Genomic DNA, 19,749 nt, shown 5'->3' on the forward strand with positions numbered 1-19,749 from the left:
GACAGTTTGCCAGTTGGCACAATCTCTGCAAATCAACTGGAGTTTTGTTATTGATTAACATCTAGCATGTTTTTCCCCAGGAACAGAGCCGTGAATGGTGGAGCAGTTGGGAAAGGAGCCATAAAGTGACAACAGCAGAAAGGAAGTTTCCAGCACAGTGACGAGTAACGATGGACTGGAGAAAGGTGTTCAGCTCACTAGGTGAACTCACGATGATGTGCTGCCGTAAGCTGCTGTGTGCTACCCATGGGTAGTTTTGGTTGTGGCCAGATACGAGTTGTGCTGATGAGCATCCTGTTGTCAGTTGGATTTTAGAATACTGTCTGGTGGAATGGCGCTGGCCAGTCTCACATTTTCTTGTGTATGAATCTTCGATCTGCCCTGTGAAACAGGGAACTGGGAGGATGAAGAGCTCAGCATCATGAATGAAGGACTTGATTCTTGATCAACTGTATGCATGGCGTTTCTGAAAATGTTCTCACTCAAAGACACAAATATGGAATTATACTGGATGCTCTGTCTCATCAATTAAAGATATGTTGAGTAAATCACAGTCTATTATACTGATGTTTTATGTATATAGTTGTATGCATTCATTAACAGATGCTTTAGTAATAGGAAATAAGGAAATTGTTGGTTATTTTATGGCAGAGTCACCAAGGGCAGTTTATTAATTTTAAGTCAGAGGGGGAGGGGGGTGGGGAAGCCTTCAGAATTTATGGTATGGAAAAATTTATATGTTTTTGTTATAATGTATTGGACCAGTTGCTCTCAGAAATGCTTGTGTAACATTCTCTTGTCCCTTTATGAGCTGCTGTTTAGTATGGAGTAACAGATTATCCTGAGAGTCAGCTTTTGATAATATTTGCATGCTATGATTTTAGTTTGTGGTTTCAACGAATTAAAAAAATGTCACTATGGACTTCTTTCCTGGTTAATTCAAGAGTACCTTAAATTTCCAGACAGCTTGCACATTATGATTTCAATTTCCGGTTTGAATGAATGTCACTGTGAACCACCTTTCAGGTTAATTCAAGGGTACTGTAACACCCCAGGATAGTATCCTCTGCAGACACTAAAAATTCATCCAAGTTCTACGTTGGCAGCTCCTAGAAGCTGAATTGTTTGTGTCAACAACCAGTAGACTGCCAGGGAGGGGGGGGGGGGGGGTTAATCCAGTGAGAGGCGAGGCTATGGAGATCGATCCTTGGCATGCATAGCTGTCTTTGATCATGTATGGAGTCAATAGTCCAGCTGGAAGGACGCTTCTGCTGTCTGCTGCACTGGCAACTTCTGAGACAACACTGATGGGATAGGGAGGCTGCGATCACTCTGCAGGTCTACTGGAGGCTTGACCTGCATGACCTGGAAGCTTTCCATCACCCGCCTTCGAGAGGTGAGGGGGCGAGGGGCATTGCTGCTGCTCATCCCACTCCTGAGGCTGTTACTGATGCTACTGGGACCTGTCTCCTAAATGTGGGTTGAGAACTGACCCCTGCAAGCCAGCACGTATTTCAGGTGGATATGGGGGCATGACTGAGGGGCAAATATTTTATGTCAACAAGAGCACTTGGGAGTTGGTATGTAGAGCTGGAGGCTACCAGTGTCCACAGGTCAATAGGTACCCTGTGATGTAACAGCCACCACCCAATGCTTTGCTGCCCTTAGGAAACTGCAAGTTGAGTGCATGTCAACCTTCTTCTGCTGATGTGGTGCTGCTCTGCCAGCCCAGCTGTGGTGAGGTACTTTTTAAGGCAGTCCTGTTTTACTGCTTAATAAATGTGTTACTATCAATCGTTTTTCTTGATGCTCTCTAGTGCAGCTAGGCCCTCACCAGCACATCCCACTCAGTTCTCTCCTGACAATGGTAGGAGTCTGGGACTGTAGCCTCACGGCTCAGTTCCTGAGGATGGACAGTAATCGATAGCAAAACCCTAGCTGATTCGCAGAATCATTTCAGTGAGCACAGGCACAATAGATTATTATAAGTCTTTAACAAAAGTAATGAGAAATGGCATGGATGCTGCCAAAGAGCACTGCACTAACAACTGTGGGTCGGCAGCCGGAAGTGTGGTGACATGTGGATACTATTGTAAAAATGGATTGTGAAGCAAGAGTAGCCAAGCTCAGTGGTAAATGGTGCCACACAATGGTAACCATGTAGCAAATGGGGTGGTGTCACCACACTAGAGTAAGTCTCTTTTATGGCAACATGACTACTTGCTGAGCTCTACTGAAACAAATGAGTACTGAAGGCATATAAATAAATCTGGATTTTAAGGCATGGATCACTTCCTGTCACTGGAAACCAGCAGCTGCACCACCACGACACCAAAGTGACACAGCCAGTGAGACAACTGGGCTCCGCAAGCAGCAGCCGTGAGTTTGAGACATGGCTGCACCTGCCATCTGCACTAAGTCCTCCACTGGACTTGGTGCCACAGAACCACTGAACTGTTGTCGTTGTCTGCTGCCACCAAAGCTGAATTCATAATGGGATTTAGCGCTATAGTGCCAGCTGTCATCTGACTCCTGTCCAAAGGCAGCGAGTTGTACTCTGCACATAATGGACTCCATGCGCTGCCACTGCGCCCATGTGCAGAGCCGAGGAATAGTTTTCCGTGTGCGGCGCCACCACAGCACAATACATAGTGCTGATGACTTTAAAAAATATGGGCTCCAAAGGCTGCCAGCCTTAGTGAAGGGCAGTGGATCAGCAGCTCTGCACAGATGTCACTGTCCTTTTATCAGCCCCAGCCAGGGACAACGAGAAGACAGATGCCTGACTCATTACATCGTGTACTGAGGTCAACAAAAATCATTTGCACCTTTTTGACAGTCTTTGCCCTGGACTCCACGACCTATCTTTTACCACCTTGGCAATTCAGAGTTTTGTCAGGGTGCCAAAATCGTCACAACCAGCAGCAGAGAGGGGCAGGGGGTTGCCATCCCCGAAGTGTGACATCCGAGCCACAGCCCACAATATCTTTGTCTAGGGTGCGTCAGACCATTTTGTCCTAGTGTGGTGACTGCATGAGGTCAAAGTGTAGGGGACGTGATATATGAGTGTTACCTTTGTGAAACTGGAATAACCAGTGGATTTGTCACAGTTGTACTCTGTGTAATTTACTTGGACATTCTACCTGTTGCTACTCACTAGTATTTAATGGAATTCAACACAGTCAATCCAGCTCACAGATTTATTCACACTGTTCATTACAGTTTCAGTTACAATTGTGTACACACACACACACTTTAGATGGCAGCACAGTCTACAGTTTTCTATACAACATCAACAGATGGCTTAACAGTCTCTTATTCTCCAACATCCTCCCTACCCTGGTCTATCACAAGGGGGATGACCAGCTGCACCAGCCAACAGATATTTGTGCCATCCAGCTATTGGAGAATGATGCATCTTATTTTATTATCTCAGCCATGCGACACCACCTACACCGCAGTGGTTTGATGTTCTCCTGAAGTAGAACAACTACTCCAACTATTGGTCTTCAACTTGAAGGATCCCATTCACCTTATATTTAGCTTCTTAGCAGCAGGAGGTATTCATTTTCTATCTACATAAAATGTCACTGACCATTTGTCTTAGTCAGAGCTCTTGGCAGGGTCCCTTATAGTTGCTGGTTTTGGGCCAAATGTAATGGTTACTAGTTTGTCACCATTGAGAAAACCAGTTGGCATCAATGTTGTATCATTCTCCCGTTAAGTGATGGATCTTGAGTTTATTGCAGCCTCTGTTCCTATCGAATTGGTGTTTAGGCTCTCTTCATCCAAGTGACCATCCACCTTCCTCAAGCAACACTTTGCAGAGTGTATCACGTATTCACACCAGCCTCTCCACCAAACCACCTGTGGTAGTATATATTTCCAGATGACTGCACAGTGGGCACAGTAGTACTATATATCAGTATTCTGGACTGTTCTGAAGTGCTCAGACATTTCTGTATTGGCTGCATGAAATGTTGTGACATTGTTTGAGTAAATAGCGGGTGGTAAGCTTCTACATCCTACAAAGTGTTGTATGGCTATCGGTGGACATACCAGTGACAAGTTAATGTGAACTGCACATGTTGTAGTGCATGTGAATAGGAGACCATGTACAACTTCCTGCAGGTTGAACTCTGTCTAGTAGTAATGGAGCCTCCATTTCTTCATGTCGGTAATTATACATTATCTTACAGGGCAGGCAAGAGGGGAGAACCCTCTTAACAGCTTGTTGTCCTAGCAAAATCCAAAATTCTTGACATTCTCCTAGTACAATGAATACTCTGATATGGTGCAGTTGTAATGCATGCATTTTATGAAATTTTCCATTAAATTATGACTTCCAATCAGTGTAACTGGATGCGTCTCCAAGTTGGACACTGTAGCACATTGTAGCCTATCACCATGCCGAATCACACTATCCAGCACGAAAGGATTGTATCGAGCTAGCTTTAATGGTTTGGGTAACTGTTCTCCCTTACACAATCCAGATAGGTTGGTTGTTTGGAGGAAGAGACCAAACATCGAGGTCATCGGTCTCATCGGATTAGAGAAGGACGGGGAAGGAAGTCGGCCGTGCCCTTTCAGAGGAACCATCCCGGCATTTGCCACAATCCAGATAGTTTGGTAGTGAAAAACTCCTCTTGAACTCTTCTGATCCATTATGCTCAGGCGTGCTGTATAAGTCCACAGCACTCAAACCAACAGCATTTCTAATCTTATTCTTCATACTCTCAATAAATTGAAATACAAGGGTAGTTTTGTGAATTATTCACCAACAGGAACTAAATTTTGCAATGTTGAACAGGGGTTCAATGATAGTGATCAGAGTTACATTTGTCCAGATTTTGGCTTCCACCATTACTTTGGGAGCAGATGGGGTGTCCAGTGGCCTTGACTGCCTGTCTTCTGAGAACAATTGTGGACCACCCAACAGATGTCAAGTGTTACTAGTAGCTCTGTCTCCAGTCCACGTGAGAGATGATTTGGTGGGATTTTGACCTCCAAGACAGTGCCTCCACTGACTGGATGTAGTGTGCATCAGTATTTTGTCACCCAATTGCAAATGAATGTTCCCTTTGTTGAGATCATTTCATAGACATTCAAAGGTAACTGCTGAATCACTCCACAAAGTAGCCTTGTTGTCACCAAACCCTATTTCCTGGCAAAAGTAATGAAGGAGCTGTGGGCCAACCAATGCAGCAAGCAATTCCAACTTAGGTAAAGTTACTTTCTTGACTGGTGTCAAATTGTTCTTGCTGCAAACAATACTTGCTATGTAACTGACTCCAGTAGTTGAGAACATAGACAACAGCACCATAGGTTCTTTCCGATGCATCACAGAACACATGCACTTATGCACAGTCATTTATGTCTCTAATGCCTATCCAAATGGAAATGTGCAGCTATGACAAGTGATGAAGCTTTGAGACCCAAGAGTGTCAACTACATACAAGATCTGTGGACAAAACTACCTTCCCTGCACAACCTCTTAGCTTAGCAATTACCCCAACAGGTGTGAACAGACCAACAGGGACATAAAACTGAGTGTCTGCTTGGATGCCAGTTTGTCATTCAGGTCTTCCAATATCCTTTGGTAGTCAGTGGAGATGGAGTCATCTTTTTTATTCCAATTGATTCCCAAGACTTGTGTTGTGGGCTTGGTTCCAAGGTCTTTGGCATGCCAAATTTTCCTCAGTTCCTTCGAATTGGTTGCCCATTTCAAAAGTGGAAGACTTATTTGCTGGAAGAGTACTATCAGCCCCTGGTAAATAGTTGCAGCATCCTCACTGTCTCTTACACTAACTAAAAAATTGTCCCTGAATATAGAATTGTCAAATAATGCTGCCACTCACATGTATCTGTCATTATTTAGTGTTGCTAGCTCCCTTTAGCAGCTGATAAAAGGAATGGGCTTGGTGTAAGTCCAAATGGTAAACATTTGAACTGATATGTTATCACATTGTCTGGTGTAGGCACTATTTTCAGTTTGTTCAACACAATACAAAAAGAACCTAGTGAGATCTCTGTCTTACTCATTCAATGTCAACTGTAAGATGGCTTGGTCTACAACACATACAAGTCTCATCAGAATTTTGCAGAATTGTAACAAGGTTGCTAGTAAGTCTGGCAGTAAATCTGATCCTGTTTCCAGGGCATCATTAAAAGATGAAAGTCTGGTTCATGTGATGATTCATTGAACATGATCCTGTACTTGATGTTTCCACTGCTGGATATCTTCACTACGTGGTGTGGCAAATAAAATATTGTTTCTATATGCGTAGTCCTCAGGTGCAGCTTCTACCTGAGCCCTCTTAATGTAATTTGACATAGTCTCTTGATAAATGAGCTTCAGAACTTCATTATAAGGAGCAAAGATGTACTTCAGCAGTAGTGCATTTGCTAGAGAAACGTACATCCTCCTTTCGAGGCAGGCATAAAACTCTGCAGCCATTCTCCATGCAGTATGACTCTCGGAATTCCTTTTGGACAGGGTGGTGCATGTGTGTCAATGCTCACTCTTGATGCTCTGTTATGCCAATTGACTCCAAGTAGGAAAAAAGGCACACAGATCTCATTGCAGCTACCCTGCTGTTACTGCTTTCAAAACCTATAAGTGATACATCGGCGTTGGTGGAATATCCCATTGTATCAAAATGAACTTTTCTCCTTGAGAGGGATGAAGTGCAAGATGACTCTCATGTCATTATCTCCAGAGTTGTGGCTGCAGTGATGTTGAGTTGGAGGAATTTTATCAGTGGATGGTGTGTAAAACTTGACTAATGTCCTGTGTCTAACATGTCACATCAATTTACTCCTACCAGTTGGCCTTTTGATACTGACACAAGCAGTTTGTATGTGAAACTGAAAGTCACTGTTTCAATTCTGTTTACTGTTGCAAGACTACCTACAATAAATTAGACCTTAAGGCAAATATCGATAATTGACAATATGGCAAATAAAGCCAACAGGTACTCAAAATCAAACCACTTCTAGCATATAACATAATGACAGTGACTAGAATTAACTGCATGTCATTTAATACAATTATGAGCTTTAGCTGCACCCTTCACTTATTATTGCTGTGTAGCTTCTACTTTGCAAATTATTGTTAGTGCCCAAATATGCAATTTGCTTGTGTAGTGTAGTAGTCTGTTTGGATGTGATTTTGAGTCACATCTCCAAATTTTACTTCATCATAGTACTTGTTGCATAATTTGTGACTTAAATACAACTTTTTTTTAGGTTTAATATAGAAAAATACATAACAATACATCATTTCTTAAACAATTTAGAACCTATTTTCCATTTATGAAGTTAGTAAATAATTCATATTAGGGTACTGCTGAAATACTTGGCCTAAGACTGCCGCCATCTTGGTTTCTGTGTTATGGTCTGATTTATTGTAGGTGGTCTTGTCTGCTGTGAGGTGGCTGTTGCAGATGGAAATGTGGTGCTCACCTTTACATTTCACACAGTATGCCTTTCCCCGTTTAAAGCACTGATTTTTGTTGTGGCCACACCTAAGGCATTAGAAGCAGTAGTTCTTTTTCTACAGAGCATCTGTTCTAGCCTGCAAGGTTGCAACGTTTCAGCAATCTTGGCCCCAGTGCTCCCTTTCTTTCCAGTACGCACAGAAAAGGAGTGAATTACGTTGTTTCTTTTTCTTGTCGGCCATAGTTTTAAACTCCACGTGTAAGGCAGGTGCTGAGGGTACATAATTATGTTGTGGAACAGTATCTCCATGGATTCTGCTTATGGTGATGGTTCCTGTGACGAAGCAAGCTGGGATCTTTCTACCCCCTCTCTTGTTCTGCCATCTGCCTCCTTAAATTCATTTTATTTTCATTTTTGCCTACATGAGTATAATCTGCATTTTTGTAAAAGAGAAAGGTTGGTCCTCAGTCATGAGAAATATAGCACCAGATCTAATTTTATGCTTAGTTTTGTGTATGTAATTAATTTCCTAATTTATTTTGACCATTTCTAGTTAATACTTTTGTTATAGGGTGAAACCTGTAATTGTTTCGTGACTTAGATTCTGTTATTGATTTATAAACAAATATAAATTCTGTAATAATTATAAACATTTGGAAGAAGAACCACTAGGATTCCGACAGTATTTATTTGGCTCTATTTGAAAATATATTAGCAAAACCAGCTCTTAATTAATTCCAAAGTAATTACCAGTTTTGTCATAAGTATTGTTTGTATAATTATACCTGTTATTGTCATCAATTAAACAAATAAATCGGCTTAATGCTTGTAATAGAAGAAACTGTTGAAAAGAAGGAATTTTTCTATATATTCAGTTAATTGAATGAGTTATGTTTTAATTGTTATTTCTGTAAATCAAACATCGAACAATGTGTAGTTTCAGTACCTATTATTGTGAGGAGATATAAAGACCTGATTTTTGGTTCCGAGTCAGTCAGTTTACGACCGATTTTCAGTCGAGAAACCTATACTGGTTAGGCCAACAACAATGCATCAACTTAACTGTGAAATAAGTGCAACACAAATAGGCCGTGTGTTAAAATAATGACAGTGTCTGTTCAATAGTACCACACATACCGTATTATTCTGCAAGAACTGAGTGGTTAGGTTTTTACTGCTCATAGACATTCAATAAACTATTGTAGCAGTATGCTGACATTTGCTTGAAAACTATGAATGAGGCTTATCAAAAGTTAACCACTAGTGAACTGGCCATATAACTGTGTAATATTGTGGGGTTGTGAACAGTGAAAGTAAAGAACCGTGAAAAGCAACTGTGCAACTGTCGGCTACATCATTTACAGTAGTCAGTGTTGAACTCCCCCCCCCCATTTTTCAGCCAGTATAAAAATGCAGTATGTCAACACCAAGGAATATCAACGAAGAAATAAAGCAGGTGAACGCCACATTCCCTCCACCTCTTCATTAAGAAACTCCATGACTTGAGAGAGATTCCCCTCCTGGATCTTTTTCCACTCACAATATGTGGGAAATTCAGATTTGAGTCCTCGTCTGCCACAAATTTTCCTTGTCGTCATTCCATTACACAGCTGATGGCTGCCCATATTCACGATTGTGAATACATTTCATATAAGATGTATTATTGTCCAGCTATAGTTGATCAGTGAGGTCAGTGTTTACTGTTTGGGCAGTGACAACAGTCAGCAGGGTGCACAGGGCCTGAACGGTAATAAGGGGATGGATACATGCAGAGTGTGTAGGATACTGAAAACATTGTGCAGGACAGCAGAAACAAGTGATGTGAACAGGCTGAATGAAATTGCAGGAGCTGCAAAAGAGTTGGCCGAGACAAATAGAGCAACAACAAAGTGGCATTATACACAGATTATGAAGATCAAGTGTGGTGCTACATGTATGCTTAGACAGCTTACCTAGGAGGTTATGGAGTATACTGGAGCCTCAGCTAGTGTTCTGAATTAAGATTTGGGAGCAGTACAAGCCCAAGTGCAGGCACAGGATGTGAGGATAACATTGACAAGATTCAGCATAGGAATCTCACAGCCAACCAGTTGAAATAATTGTTTGGTACATTGATCTATGTTCCAACACCTCTAAGGATGTCTTCATGAGAATGAAATTTTAAGAAACTGTAAAGTTACTCTGTGAGAAATCAATGGTCCAAGTTTTGAGTAGATATGTTCAAGTCAAAAATCAAAATTAAACGCATTCAAGCCTCTGACACATATTCCTTGCTATGAACAACATCAGACTATTTCACTCTGATGAAGACCTCCTTAGAGGCGTCATAACCTAAGTCAATAGGTACCAAATAGTTTTTTGCAACCAGTTGGCTGTCTGATTCCTATGCTGAAACTTATATACGATTCCTGAGGGACAGCCATGTTTTAAATTGACAAGATTGTTGCAATCTATAGGTAATAGCAGTTTGGTTGCAAGAGTGGAGATGACAAACTTACAGGAAACTCTGCATCATGCACTTCGCGGGCAGCTGAATCAGTTTTGCTGTCCCCTGAGGAGTATTGAAGGGATTGAGGAAGGTTCAGGAAGACTTACCGACAGAACTGCAGCTAGGAGGTGAGCTGGGTAGCCAGAAACCCTCTACCAATGCACCTGCCTGTCTTTCCTCACTCCTCTCATTTTTCGTTCCATTTTCCCTGCTCCCATGCCCCACAACCTCCTGATGCTGTGCCTGCTGGCAGTCTAGTCCCTGCACAGTCCACCAGATATGCTACTATCTCCCCCCAATTGTACATTGCAACCCCTTCTCCTTCCCCCACCAGATTGCTGCTTCCATTTCACATGACTGTTGCTTTCTGGTCCAAGCTGCTGAAGTTGGCAGTCACGTGCACATAAGGTGGACTTGCTTGTGTGAATGAATGATATGTGTTTCTTTTTCTTTTTCCGATAAAGGTTTGAATTGTTTCAGGCGGGAATGGGCCATGAAGTGGTTTTTTATACATCACTTCATGCACCAGACGGTTCATTAAGTAGCTACCTGAACACTACTTTTATATGTAATAAATATTGCTTACCTAATATTCATTCACCATGAAGTACTATCCATCGAGGTCCAGCTAGTCTGTGCCCTGAAACTGTCTGCCTTCTTCCTCCAACTTGGCTCACACATCGTCTCCTTACAGGCCGAAAATTAACATCTCATTCTCATTTACTCCAACACATACATAAGAATTGAATTCAATTCAACTGCTCCCTTTTTTGAGTCATCAGCCCTCTGACTGGTTTGATGTGGCCCACCACGTATTCCTCTCCTGTGCCAACTACTTCATCTCAGAGTAGAACTTACAACCTACGCCCTCAATAATTTGCTGAATGTACTCCAATCTCTGTCCTCTACAGTTTTTGCCCTGTACAGTGGAAGTCATTTCCTGATGTCTTAATGGATGTCCTATCATCCCGTCCCTTCACCTTGTCAGTTTTCCACATATTCCTTCATGTCTCCGATTCTGTGCAAAACCTCCTCATTCCTTACCTTATCAGTCCACCTAATTTTCAACATTCATCTGTAGCATCACATCTCAAATGCTTTGATTCTCTTCTGTTCTGGTTTTCCCACATCCATGTTTCACTACCATAAAATGCCGTGCTCCATATGTACATTCGAAGAAATTTCTTCCTCAAGTTAAGGCCTAGCAGAATTCTCTTGGCCAGGAATGCCCTTTTTGTCAGTCCTAGTCTGCTTTTGATGTTCTCCTTGTTCTGTCCATCATTGGTTATTTTGATGTCCAGATAGTAGGATTCCTTAACTACATCTACTTCATGACCATCAATCATGACGTTAAGTTTCTCACTGTTCACATTTCTACTACTTCTCATTACCTTCATCTTTCTTCGATTTACTCTCAATCCATATTCTGTACTCATTAGACTGTACATTCCATTCAGCACACTGTTTAATACTTCTTCACTTTCACTCAGGTTAGCAACGTCATAAGTGAATTTTATCACTGATCTCTTTTCACCTTGAATTTTAATTCCACTCCTGAAGCTTCCTCTTATTTCCATCATTGCTTCTTTTATTTAGAAATTGAACAGTAGGGATGAAAGACTACATCCCTGTCTTACACCTTTTTAATTCAAGCAATTTGTTCTTGATTGTCGACTCTAATTATTCCCTCTTGGTTCTTGCACACATTGTTTATTACCAATTTCTCCATACAGCATAGCCCTATTTTTCTCAGAATTTTGGACATCTGGCACTATTTTAAATTGTCTAATGCTTTTTCCAGGTCTACAGATCCTATGAATATGTCTCGATTTTTCTTTAGTCTTGTTTTCATTATCAATCACGGTGTCAGAACTGCCTCTCTGGTACCTTTATCCTTCATAAAGCCCAACTGATCGTCATCTAAAACATCCTCAATTTTATTTACCATTCTTCTGTATATTATTCTTGTCAGCAACTGGGATGCATGAGCTGTTAAGCTGACTGTGCCATAATTCTCACTTTTGTCAGCTTTTGCAGTCTTTAATTTTTCCAAAAGTCAGATGCTATATCACCAGATTCATACGTTCTACACACCAGCATGAATGGTCATTCTGTTGCCACATCCCCCAACAATTTTAGGAATTATGATGGAATGTTATGTATCCTTCCTGCCATATTTCATCATAAGTCCTATAAATCTCTTAAATTCTGATTCTAATATTGGATCCCCTAACTCTTCTACATCAACTCCTGTTTCTTCTTCTATCACATCAGACAAATCTTCTCCTTCATAGATGCCTTCAATGTAGTCTTTCCACTGACCCACTCTCTGCTCTGTGTTTAGCAGTGAAATTTCCATTGCACTCTTAACGTTACCACCCTTGCTTTTAATTTCACTGAAGGTTATTTTGACTTTCCTATTTGCTGAGTCAGTCCATCTGACAATCATTTCTTTTTTTATTTAAACACATCTTGGGTCAAACAACACAGACACTGGCCTGTAGTTAGTTGGAGGTGTGTAGTGTGGTTTGGTAAGTTGAAGTTCTTGCCCCTTTTCAAACAAGGCACGGCGATGAGTGCGCTGACGGCTCAGTGAGGCACTTACCCTGCACTGTACGGAAGCAGTAAAGAAAGAGTGTTTCCATGATGTTTTGGAGGTGTTTTTCAAATTATAAATTGGGGCCATTCACTCAGGTTACAGTGAACATAAATCAAAGTGTTTATTTAAGTACTGTCAGGGCCCAAACATTTATGTTGACATGAAGAGTAGGCTGTGGGCACTTCTGTCTTCCAAAAAAACAGCAGCCAGCTTAGTCTGAAGAACACTCAGTAACCCTATCATACCTTAACTAGCCCACTATATTGCCCAATCTTAATGTCACAGAAAATGTCTGGGACATGGGATACCAAGTGAACCATAACAATCAACAACATTGCAACTAGGTAGCACTATGGGATCTGATCAATGTGAATGGCTCCAGCTGATATGGTATACCTGAAGAAACTTCTGGACACACTCTTCCTTGCTGAATTGAAGCCCTAATTGAGGCTAGCCTGATGTCTCCAGAGGTTGGCTAATTTTTTATTCAATGTGGATACGACGTGGAAAAGACTGGAAGCTATATGATGCTGTTCAGCACAGATGATGCTACTGTATATCACGAAGTCACATTGCTAGAAAACTGTAGTGAAATGCTAGATGACCCACAGAGGATCAACACTTGAAGCAAAGACCCATCACTGTTTACGCTCTTCACTGGTATGCTGCCAGATATGATTGTCTTCACTACACGATATTTCAGTGATCCACCTGGCTGCCATCTTCAGGTGTGATCGCCAAGTACACAATGACGCTGGAACTGAATGAACATGAGGAACGGTGGCTCCTTTACACCCCAGGCACAAGCCACTGTGCTTGCTTGAGAAGTGGAAGAGTTACCCCGTGTGAAGCAAAGAATTGCAGCGCCGCTGGTGGTAGAAACTGGCGAAAGTGATAAATCACAAATTAAGATGTAGCGGGTCTTAACCAGACCATTGTTGTTTTATATCAAATAAAATAGTGTTCCATATCCATATCTTCCCTATCGGCAGTGCTGCAATTCTTCGCTTCGCAGGGGGCAGCTCTTCTGCTTCTTGCACAGGTGCAGTGGCCTATACCTGGGGTACAAAGGAGCCGCTGTTTCTGATATTCATTCAATTCCGGTGTGATTGTGTACCCAGTGATTGCACATGAAGATCGTGGCCAGATGGATCACTGAATTATCATGTAGTGAAGACAATCATATCCGGCAGGATACATGTGAAGAGCATAAACATTTAAGACACCAGGAAAATGTACAGAATCACATCACACCCATCATTGTTTGATAAAACAATTGGCAATCAATCATCAGACACAGCCACAATCATAAAATTTGCAGGCGTAAGGATCTGAAGCATTTCCTGTAGAATGACCACATAAGACTTGTTGCAGATTCCAGACTGAGATTCATTCGAAGAAACCATGGAAATCAAACACACCATGAAAGAGGCAGTTGACAACACCCTCTCTCAACAAAATTTAGAATACTGTTTGTCAATTTGGAACTCTTATTAGACAGAATTAATAGAGGAGACAGAGAAAATCAGAATTGTGGGAAATGATCACATAAAAATGTGCACGTTACCGATCCCATGGCAACAGTAGTCATGTTGACCATCCTATTGGAACAGTGCTTTTTTTTTTCAGAATAAAAGGTAGCATCCTGGATTTTCCATTGCTTGATTTTAGCCTATGCGTTAATTCAGATATAGGTAATCTCCATTCAAAAGTTCATCCAAATCCATTCAGTGGCTTCAGTGTGAATGAGTAATAAACATGCTAACTTAACGAAGGAAGAAAACAAGCAATTTCCAGTTCGGTGTCCCAAAAAGAATGACCTGATTTTAAATAGAATTATTTATTATGAAGAAGGGCTTAACACCAACAATTTGCATACTACATTACTCAGAAAAGACAGAAGTTTATAAAAATCCATCATAAATGTTCAATATGTCCTCCACTGGCTGCACGGACAACACCTAGCCGAGAGCCGAATTCATCCCAAGCTGAGAGTAAGGTGTCTCCTGTCACTGAATCAACAACAGCTGATATTCTGATTTTTAGTTCACCAATGTCACAAGGTAAGGGAGGAACATAAACACATTGTTTAACATATCCCCACAGGAAGAAATCACATGGTGTTAAATCAGGGGACCAAGGAGGCCAAGAGTGTAAAGCCTGGTCTCGCGGTCCTGTACACCCTATCCAACATTGAGGCACGTTGGCATTGAGGAAACTGCGTGCGTTGTTGTGCCAGTGTGGTGGTGCTCCATCTTGCTGATTGATGAAATTGTCAGAGTCAAGTTGTGGGAATAACCAGTTCCGTAACATTGCAAGATGATTGTCCTGTTACAGTTTCTTCCATAAAGCTTGCTTTGCGAAACAGTACAAAAAACATTCACTTCTGGTGAATCACATTCATGTTAAATTGTTTCATGAGGATTTTTGAGCCCCCATTATGACTGTGAACCTTACTGCTAATATGGAAAGTTGCCTCATCGCTGAATATCAACCGTGCCATAAAAGTGTCGTCTTCCATGTCCTCTAGAATAGCACTGCTAAAGTCCACTTGCTTCACTTTGTCAATATCTTGAAGAGCTTGTACCAGTTGTAATCGGTACGGTTTGAGGGCTAAACGATACCATAACATACGTCACACTGTCATGCGCGGTAACGCAAGTTCTCGGCTAGAGCGATGCGTAGGCTTGCGGGGGCTCCGCTCAAATACTTGTTGGATTTGTTCCACTGTTTGTCCAGGAACACTTGGCCAGTCAGGACTTTTGCCTTTACAGAGGCACCCTGTTTCTTCAAACTGTTTATACCACTGTCGAATGTTCTTTGGTGATGGTGGTTTAGCATGAAATCGAATATGAAATGCTCGCTGAAATGCGATCACTGACTGAGTGTGACTAAATTCAATAACACAATACACCTTCCGTTGCGCAGATGCCACACTGAGTGAGACTGGCTGCACACTCCAGGTCAGTGCTGGTAGCGACATCTAGAGGATTTTTTCTGAAACTCTAGACCATGCCGATTTCATTTAGCGCTGTTTCAGTTACCTAGTGACATTTGTCTCAATATTATTACAAGTTAAAATCAGGTCATTCTTTTTGGGTCACCCTGTATTTGTACATGCAACAGCATCATATGTCCTCATGTGTGTGCCTCTTACCAGCGGATGTACTTGCATATCTTAATCAAATCCAGCCTCACTAAAAGCCTACCATGTTCTACATAAAAAAGGGATGATGTCTCTGTTGTATAGCATTTAAATGACACCATTGTGAGTGTTCAAGTGTCACAGAAGCTAGAAGATAAGCTCGATGCTCAGCGGCTAATATGCTATGAGCTCGTATGGAAATAGAGAATAAACGCTTCGAAGATTGTACTCATTGTGTCGAATCGTATTATGTAGGACATATTACACAATGAAAGCATTTTAACAAATATGATACAGTTCAAAAGTCAAAGTACAAATAGCTTTTTCTAAGAGTAATTAATGTTCCACATTTCGCATTATATTCTTCAAATCAATAAATATCTTTACTTCACATTGTGAAAAGTAGCTTATTTGTTAATTCAGGGTAAAAGCTAATCTCATTCCAAATTTGTTCCAAATCCATCGAGCCATTTCAGCATGAAAGAGCACAAACATACTAATACACAAACTTTCACATTTGTAACAACAAAAACAAACAATATCTGACAAAATAATTTAATTGGATAGATAAAAAATCTACTCAACAAGCAGCGACAGAAGTCTTTCCTTCTCATCCCATCTGGTAAGTCTCTCCTGAACTGGCTCCAAAAGCTTGCCAAATTATAACTTTTTATTGTGTGTGTGTTCTGCCACTGCTTGGTGGGTAGATATTTTGTCCATTCAATTAAATTAAACTTTTGCATTTATAATAAATATGGGATTATAGAAATTTAAGAGGATGTAAATGAAGTTGAAATAGGAGATGTGATACTGGGAGAAGAATCTGTCAGAGGACCAAAAGATCTAAGTCGAAACAAGGCCCCGGGAGTAGACGACATTCTGTCAAAACAATGATAGCCATGGGAGAGCCAGTCATGACAAAACTCTTCCATTTGATGTGTATGATGTATTAGACAGGTGAAATATCCTCAGACTTCAAGAAGAATACAATAATTTCTCAATTCTAAAGAAAGCAGGTGCTGACAGGTGTAATTATTAACTGAACTATCAGTAAGTCATAGTTGCAAAACACTAACACGAAACCTTTATAGAAGACTGGAAAAACTGATAGAAGACAACCTTGAGGAAGATCAGTTTGTATTCCAGAGAAATGTAGAGATACGTAAGGCAATATTCACCCTAAGACTGTCTTACAAGATAGGTTGGGGGAAGACAAACCAACATTTGTAGTCTTAGAGAAAGCTTTTGTCAATGTTGGCTGGAATACTTTCTTTGAAATTCTGAAGATAGCAGGGGTAAAATACAGGGACCAAAAGGCTATTTACAACTTGTACAGAAACTAGATGGCAGTTAAAAACCCAGGGGCATGACAGGTAAGCAGTGGTTGAGAAGGGAGTGAGACAGGGTTGTAGCCTATCAATGATGCTATTCAATTTGTACACTGAGCATGAAGCAAAGGAAACCAAAGAACAATTTGGAGTAAGAATTAAAGTGCAGGAAGTGGAAATAAGAACTTTGACGTCTGTCAATGAAACTGTCATTCTGTCAGAGACAGCAAATGACTTGGAAGATCAGCTGAATGGAATGGATAGCATTTCGAAAGGAGGGTATAAAATGAACATCAACAAAAGAAAAACGGGGATGGTGGAATGCAGTTGAATAAAATCAGGTTATACAATGTAGAATGCCAATGACCAGGAAAGCATTACTGGAGAAGAGATGTTTGCGAACATCAAATATACATTTAAGTGTCAGGAAGTCTTTTATGAAAGTAGTTGAATGGAGTGTAGCCATGTATGGAAGGGAAACATGGACAATGAACAGTTTACACAAGAAGAGAATAGAAGATTTTGAAATGTGGTGCTACAGAAGAATGCTGAAGATTAGATAGGTAGATCACATTACTAATGAGGAGGTACTGTACAAAACTGGAGAGGAAAGAAATTTGTGGCACAACATGAGTAGGAGATAGAACACATTCTGAGACGTTAAGGGATCACCAGTTTAGTACCGGAGGAAAGTGTTGGGGAAGGGGGAGGGGGAGGAGGAGGGGGGATAAAAATCGTACCAAGAGACCAAGAGATTAATACATAAGCAGACTCAGACGGATGTAGGTTGCAGTAGTTAATCAGAGATGAAGAGGCTTGCACAGGACAGAGTAGCACGAAGAGCTCCATCAAACCAGTCTTTGGACTAAAGACAACAACAGTAACAGCAACAATATGGGATTGACTGGATTGAAGAAAACCTTGGTCAGATGACATATCATTTTCTCTTCTTCTATCTTTCTGTTGAAATGGAAGACAAATATCATTGTTTGTTAACTAAAAAAAATAATGAAATTAATAGGAAATTTGACTATTCTTACCTTATTTCTTCAGCTTTTTTACCCTGTCTTTCTGAAATGGCTGATGTAGCACCTTATACAATCTTGAGGCTTTTTGTGGGCCAAGCCCAGGGCAAAGTGTCAAAGAATCTTGTGATGCTTTTATTATCTTCCCTAATGATCCAAAAGTTGACAGTAAGGTTGCAGCATCTGTCCGGTTAACTGATCTGACAGATGTGAGAGCATTTGAAATCTAAAAAGATATAGTAAATAAATAAAATCTTTGTCACATTGTCTTACATTTCAAATATTTTCAACAGTCACATGTGGCAATGACAAATTAATTAAAAAAATTGCTTAATTCCAGTGTGGTTGGCATGAGAATGGGCTTCACTCGAACCCAATCACCGACTAAATAAACATCCCACTCGAGGTATGAATTAAAAAGGTTTATTCATTACACGATGCATTTTTGACTCTGTGGGTCCATCTTCAGGTGTAATTTATCTTAATACATGATTTATTTGTTCTCTTGAATGAGATGAAATGCATATTCCTGTTACAAAAAGGTTTGGTGTTAGGTTACAAGCTTTGTAAGTCCAATGCAGAAAATTTATGCGAAACTTTTTTTAATTCATACCTCAAGTGTATTGAGTACAGTCACATTTGAAGCTGCAAAATACGGATACAATTAAATAAAATAAACATCCATTTTAATTGGAGCTCTGGCTGTTTCTTTTTACACCAAAATTAAAACATAATATAATGAATAAAGAATGCAGCACTTTCAACAGAGTTGATGCTGCCAAAAGTTTGCAGTTTACCACTAATTTACCTGTTCCTCAGAAACTGACAGAAAAGTTTTGCATGCTTACTACGGTAGTAGAGTACCGTATTTACTCGAATCTAAGCCGCACTTTTTTCCCGGTTTTTGTAATCCAAAAAACCGCTTGCAGCTTAGAATCGAGTACAAAGTAAGCAGAAGTCCTGAAAAATGTTGGTAGGTGCCGCCACAACTAACTTTTGCCGTCGAATATATGTAGCGCTACACAGGCATGCTTTGCAGGCACAAAGATAAATACTGGCACCAAAACCTCTGCGTCAGTAAATAAATTAAAAGAAAAGGTAGAAGAATGTAAACATTATGCTATGTATCCTTTCGTGTTTGCTGCTATCTCATTTAAATCCTGTCTGCCTAATAAACTAGGAAACTACAATGAGACAACAGCAAACGTGGAAGAATATATATATCATGTCATGTTTATATTCACATTATTTTTGTGCTCAATAGTGATACAGTCAGAAATGAGGCACGGCAACTGAATAGATTTTTAAATCTAAGATGACTCTAATTTCTTTGCAGAATGTAATGTACTAAAGAGGCGTCTGCAAATATTTTCAAAAGGAGAAAAATTTTTGCTAAACTCTCGTTCAGAACATCTTCTATCATACGCAGTCTATTACTTGGTTCTTGTTGATCATTATTAAAGAAAGCAGCAGTGTAAGTAAGAACAAATAGCAGTCTCTTGCCATAGTTTCGCTTATGAGACAATTTCTCTCTTTTTTTTATTGTAAGCGGCGGTAGCACGCACAAAAGCAAGCCATGCCACGAGCAGCGACAGGTTGTAAACACTCATTATCAGAATGCGACAAACAATGCATGACACATTAAAATAATGCAGTTTTAGTGACGTAAATACCTATAACAAAGAGAACAGCACTTATCAGATCAAAGCAAAATAAGCAATCGA

The 19,749-nt window shown here is 40.5% G+C and overlaps 1 protein-coding gene across 2 annotated transcripts in view; it reads right to left on the reverse strand.

Moving 5' to 3' along the window:
* LOC126094280 (DNA excision repair protein ERCC-1) overlaps nucleotides 1-19,749 on the reverse strand; it is a 98,928-nt gene that overhangs the window by 51,254 nt on the left and 27,925 nt on the right. For both annotated transcript variants that reach the window (XM_049908784.1, XM_049908783.1), the window contains exon 5: nucleotides 18,041-18,251. In XM_049908784.1, coding sequence (XP_049764741.1) covers nucleotides 18,042-18,251 — 210 coding nt within the window. In that variant the 3' untranslated portion in view covers nucleotide 18,041. The remainder of the gene's footprint in view (nucleotides 1-18,040; nucleotides 18,252-19,749) is intronic.

Source organism: Schistocerca cancellata, chromosome 1 (genome assembly GCF_023864275.1).
Source record: "Schistocerca cancellata isolate TAMUIC-IGC-003103 chromosome 1, iqSchCanc2.1, whole genome shotgun sequence".
NCBI classification, from domain to species: Eukaryota; Metazoa; Arthropoda; class Insecta; order Orthoptera; family Acrididae; genus Schistocerca; species Schistocerca cancellata.